A 6,000-nucleotide genomic window follows, 5' to 3' on the forward strand; every position below is an offset into this window, starting at 1 on the left:
TGCCACAAATCCACCAGAGACCGACCAATTAGGTGTCTTTCTGACCTGGACAAATTAGTTTAGTCCATTATGAAGCAGTTTATTTAATCTTTCACTGTGTGACGCCACCACAGCATATGAATTGTGTTTGAAGCATGGAATACGTTTATATAGCACTTTTCCATCTGAATCAGAAGCTCAAAACGCTTTACAATGATGGCTCACATACACCCACCGATGTCATAAAAGGCGCTCAGCTGCACACTGGGACCAACTGGGGGAGTAAGAGCTCACCTAAGAGCCCAGTCATTTTTCGGTCTGGTGGGGGTTTGAACAGAGGATCCTCTGGTCCCAAGCTCAACGTTTAACCACTAGACCTCCCCAACATCAACTGCATTAGAGAACAGCCAATACTCACATGTGAAGGGAGTGTCCCTGGTGTGGTATCTCTGCACGTGCACATCAAGAGGGGCCTTGTCTCGAAACTCTTGTCCACAGTAGTTGCAGGAGTGGATCATCTTGGGCTTTGGTGTTCGTTTGCTTACACGTCTCTCTTGAGAAAGGATCCTGTGATCTTCATCTCCCTGCTGCTCATGCGACTCTTGGTTACTTTCATTTGTACCCTTTGTATTAATCCCATCATCACTTTCTAACAGTCTGACCTCCTCACCACCAGATTCTGGTTCTGACTGCTGCTTCTGTTCAATCTCACCAGTCATCATATCAGAGATGTTTTTGCCATCTTCAGGTGGCTCTGCCATATATGTGTTCTTTGTCACATTCTTCCCGTGTTTTCTTGCACAGTGAATCTTCAACGCCCTGGGACATTTGGCTAGAAAGCCACAGATGTTACAGAGGTGTTCTCCATCCAGAGGAACGGAGACCGATCGTGACACTTCAGCCGCTTCCTCATCCACGTTATCAGGCTGACCAGTCCGAGTCGGGAACTCAGTTTTGGTCATCGCCAGTTCCTCATCACCTGTTTGCACCTTCACACCACTTTCAGCATCTTTGCCTTCGGTCTCCTCAGCTGAGATCACATCATTATCCATACCCTGCTAGAACCGCGTAGCAGTGAAGTTGATTGCTGTCACGACTCGAGTATCTTCCTTCCCTGTGAACAAAAACTAAAGTTATGTTTGGGATCATCCCATTGTGTAAGTAAGACCCTTTGGCTGCTCTCTTGTTGGCACTCGAGGTTGCCACAGCAAATCCAAGGTGGATCTGCAAGTTGAATTGGCACAACTTTTACGCTGGATGCCCTTCCTGATGCAACTCCACATTACATGGAGAAACAGAGAACAGTTCAGCAGGAGAAACTGCTGCAGCTCAGGCCATCTTCCACAAACTCCTGAAATCACTCAGCAACACCATTTGACCATATCGCCATCTAGTGTTGCCACACACAAATTGATGAAAAAGAAAATCCTGAGAGAATGAGCAGATCAGTTTGAATCCTGGTCATTTAACAGAAACCTTTACTGAGCGGTTTGTTACTGAACACTGATTAATACACATCCGCCATCACACAGTCGAGCTGCAGCAAAAGTAGGACCCACCACCACCACCACCACCACCCCCCCCAATAAATTTATTAATTGATTGATTAATTAATATTGTGTAACTGCAAAATATGACATAAATCTGTTATGAATTCTTTGCATGGCCGTACTGGAGGCAACATTATGTTTTGGAACATGGGCAGATCCAAGAATTTTTGGTGGGGTGGGGGGGTCTGATTCATTACAATCAGGCAATCCATTGAGCGGATTCCACTCATTCATGCAACGACAGCGGAATATTGTCACTGATATAAAAAATCAAAACAATTTTGATACTAATAGTAAACAACTCTTTCCATTGTAAAAACTATCATTTAAAAAAGTTAAAATTGCAAAGCATATGTTTCATAATCACCAGTGACTATTACATCCCTGTTTTAGACACATTTAAAGTCCTTCAAACTCAGACCTGATGTGGTGACCCAGAGTGGGAAAAAAAGGAGGAGCCAAAGGAACTTGCTACCACAGGGCGAATAACTTTACAGCATTACCCAAAAACAGGCGCACACACCTGTTTATTTCATGTTCAAGTTGCATTTTTGATAAGGCTTTGACAATGTTATTATTTTAATATCATAAATACATGATTTGCAACTTATTGAAACCATCTGTTTGCATATCAACACTAAATTAATTAACTGATTAACCAAATTGATGACTGCTCTAAATGAATCTTCTTGATATTAATGTGATTTAACAAACAAAAACGTCTGGCGTTCTTCAGCTGTACATGTGCTTATCCCCCCAATACACAACTCTCGGAAGGTCGAGCAAATGGAAGTTTTCCTTTCGATTAAGGAATTCCCATATGGTCTGGGAACAATTCTGGAAATTTCCAAATTCCCATACCCTGTGGAACATATACAAAGTGTGTGTGGGCAAACTGACCTTTTTACAGGACACAGAATTTAAAGTGGAGCAAATTCTGCTAAAAACTGAATGAATGAAAACTTTACTTACTGCTGTGGTTTATTCCAATTTGTCTGAATTGGACCGTTAACATTTCATTTTCTGCAGTATAAAAGTAAAATACACATTCTAAGTGACTGAACTCACATTTTGTTGGATAAAATAGAATGTGTAGTTGAAGAAAATGGAGTTTGAACGTTTTCACAATGAAGGCGTATGCAAACTTTGAAATTTATTTTGTTTAGTATCACAGGACAGATAAAAGCAGAAAATACATTAAAATAAATTCAATATTAAAATCTATCTTTACTGTATATTCTATGAGGTATAGAGGTATCTGTACATCACAGAATAATGAACTATACATGCAAAAAAGAGACAAAATACTGATGCAATTACAAAAAACATAAGTCATCAGATTTTATTCTCCAATTTTTGATTGCATTTAGGCCCCATAAAAATCCCATAGGTTTATCATCCCCATCTTCATGCCAAAATCAGCCCACATCAATTTTTTGACAAATTTCATTGAGAGCAACACAGCTGATGCAAGAACCGGCACATCTGTTAGGTGGTGATTATGCTTTGTCCGAAGACAGCCGAAGGTTACCAAGCCAGGCCTGGAAGTTGCCGTTTGTTGTCTTTGACATCCACACAGTCAGTTGCTCCATCTCACACACTGTATGATTTTATCACGCTACTAGTTTGCAGTACACCGACTGTATTCAACATGGAAACAAGATTTATTTTAAAAATAGCTCACATTTTCAGTTCATCACTTGGTATGAAGGTGCTGTATGTGTTGTTTTTCAGGTTGGAAATTAGCTTATATGTACCTGTTTCTAAAAAAAATTAAAATAAAAAACAACCACCCTCATCACTTTTTTTCTGATGTGAAGGATAAACTATTTTTTTAATGGGGTCTTAAAGAGGCCCCCCGTGGCCACTCTGTGGGGCCGCCCTTGGCTGAATACAACTTGTGTAAGTACTCTTTTCAAATGACCAAAAATCCAACTATAATTAAATATAAGTTACCATACATTATTAAACAGCGACATGCCAACTAAATAATACTGCGACAGCCGCTGTTAACTACACTGAAACACAAACATCAGTTTCCTGCAAAACAGTTTATCGTTGCTGAGGCCTCGCTGCTAACTGAAGCAGCTTCGCACAACACTTTGACAAACGCAAAAACTATCCAATCAAATTGTGACCTCAGATGCCTGAGCTAATCAGAAGGAGCCAAGGCGGGTCTTGTTCGTTCTCGGCTTGCAAAAACGACGGCAGCGCAGAGGCCCAAAAAGGAAGCTAACGTCGACAACTACAACAGCGATAAACAGCATGAGTAACTACGTGAAGACGCTGCGGAGAGCCGCCTGTCGTTTCGCTAGAAGACAGGCAGGTGTTAGTTGGTGAAGCAGCTTTTATTTAAGCGGACTTACCGCAAATAGGCGAAGGTTTAGTCCGTCCGCGCTTTTTCCTCCTAGACACAAATGGCGCACCGTAGCACGCGCCTTGCGTCATGAGAAGGCGGGCGGCTTCCCGCGGAGTTTATGCCGTGCTGCGTTCATCGTCCGTGGGAAAAATTAGGACCAAACATTAAACGATCGCCCCTGAAGTCACAGTTTATCTCAAAACTTCATAAAATGCTGTTATCTGACATGATGCAACATACATTTCTTCCACATTGAACACCAAAGGAATAATGAGGATGTAATAACTGAGGATAACATTTGAGTTAATGCAGGTTCCCCAGAGAAGTGAATAAAAGTCACAAGTTCTTTCTCTCCCCCCTTCAGGTGGCACCAAATAATATAACATTAAAATAGAATAGCACTTAAGAGTGCACGATTAAGCCAGCATGGAGTTTTGAGTGTGCATGAATGGTAAAAAGAAAGACTTAGGGCTTAATGTCCGTATTTCTGTGTTATCTCAAGAGTAATGTGAAACATTTTTGTTTTAAATGATATGCAGAAGTTTGAAGAAGGTAAAATATATGTATTAAAGGCAGCAGAAGGTGGATTTGCTGGAACAATATCCTGACCATGTACCCTTCTGTTCCTACTCCCAACTGCAGGCTTAGTTTGGAAAGACCTGAAATGGTACCATTTAATGACAGGGACATCGGTTAAAAATAATGGAGGGGTTGCTGAAGAAATGTTTCCTTCTCATGGACTGCTGCTTGGACAATCACTGCTGTTTTGGGCTGCAAGCTCCACCTTCACCCCAATCTGCAGTAGGCGCATGATGCAACCGCCTAAATGTACTTCAAACACTAGGCCTTATGCTGCGTTTACACATAGGCAGGACCAAGGTTGGGTAGGATTACTTTGAAATGTAATCCAAAAGTAATCAGATTACAAGTAATCCAAATGTATGTACATACATACATGTAATCCACGTGTATTCTTTCAAAGTAATCCTACCCAACCTTGGGCAGGACACATTACAAATGTCATTTTTACTCTGACACTCCTCACTGAGGTTGTCCAGAGCATTACACCCAGTTACTGCTCATTGGACACTATTCCAGGAAAGGTTTTTATAGATGTTTTTAACACTGTGGGTCCGAGCTTGCTCTCTTTTATTAATAGCTGCCTCAGCTCCGGGACAGTTCCAGCCCATTTTAAACATGCTGTAGTTAGGCCTCTTCTTAAAAAGCCCAACCTACATCCCTCAGTTTTATCTAATTTTAGACCAGTGTCAAATTTATCATTTTTATCTAAGGTTTTAGAAAAAGTTGTTTTTAATCAGTTGCGATCGTTTTTAGAACACCACTCTGTTTTAGATAAATTTCAGTCGGGTTTTGGATGTCGACATAGCACTGAGTCAGCTCTTTTAAAAGTACAAAATGACATTTTTTTATCGTTGGACTCTAAAAAACCTGTGCTGCTGGTGATGTTGGATCTAACAGCTGCGTTTGATACTGTGGACCACTCAATCCTCCTCACACGTCTGTCCCAGCAGGTTGGCCTCCGGGGGACTGTCTTGGAGTGGTTTCAGTCTTATTTGACCAACAGGACTTTCAGGGTGATGGTTAATGACTTCTCCTCCTCCACAGTTCCTCTGACCACTGGTGTGCCCCAGGGCAGTATCCTCGGACCTCTCTTGTTCTCTTTGTACATGCTTCCACTGAGTTCAGTCATCACCAAACACAATCTTCAGTTTCATTTTTATTCCGATGACCTCCAGATTTATATGCCAGTTGTGCCTAATAATACAAGTGCTTTGGACTCCATACATAGCTTTTTTAAGGATATTAAGGAATGGCTGGCTCAGAATTTTCTGCACCTTAATGAAGCTAAAACAGAGTGTATTCTGTTTGGAGCTAAAACTAACTCTGATCCAGATCTTGGCTCCCTGGCTTATCATAGGGCTGTGGTAAGGAACCTTGGTGTGCTGTTTGACAACTGTTTAAAATTTGAGAAACAAATTGACAGTGTGGTAAGAGCCAGTTTTTTTCCAGCTGAGACTCCTGGCAAAAGTCAAACCCTTTCTAAGCCAAAAGGACCTTGAAAAGGCTATGCATGCTTTTATCAGCTCCCGG

General features: G+C 41.3%; 1 protein-coding gene across 2 annotated transcripts in view; it reads right to left on the minus strand.

Annotated features, from left to right (window-relative positions):
- znf407 (zinc finger protein 407) overlaps positions 1-3,971 on the minus strand; it is a 403,712-nt gene extending 399,741 nt beyond the window's left edge. For both annotated transcript variants that reach the window (XM_034175400.1, XM_034175398.1), the window contains exons 1-2: positions 3,896-3,971; positions 398-1,093 (exon numbers count right to left, since the gene is read on the minus strand). In XM_034175400.1, the coding sequence (XP_034031291.1) occupies positions 398-1,031 (634 nt within the window). In that variant the 5' untranslated portion in view covers positions 1,032-1,093; positions 3,896-3,971. The remainder of the gene's footprint in view (positions 1-397; positions 1,094-3,895) is intronic.
- Positions 3,972-6,000: the final 2,029 nt, after the last annotated feature.

This window comes from Thalassophryne amazonica, chromosome 7 (genome assembly GCF_902500255.1).
Source record: "Thalassophryne amazonica chromosome 7, fThaAma1.1, whole genome shotgun sequence".
Taxonomy (NCBI): Eukaryota; Metazoa; Chordata; class Actinopteri; order Batrachoidiformes; family Batrachoididae; genus Thalassophryne; species Thalassophryne amazonica.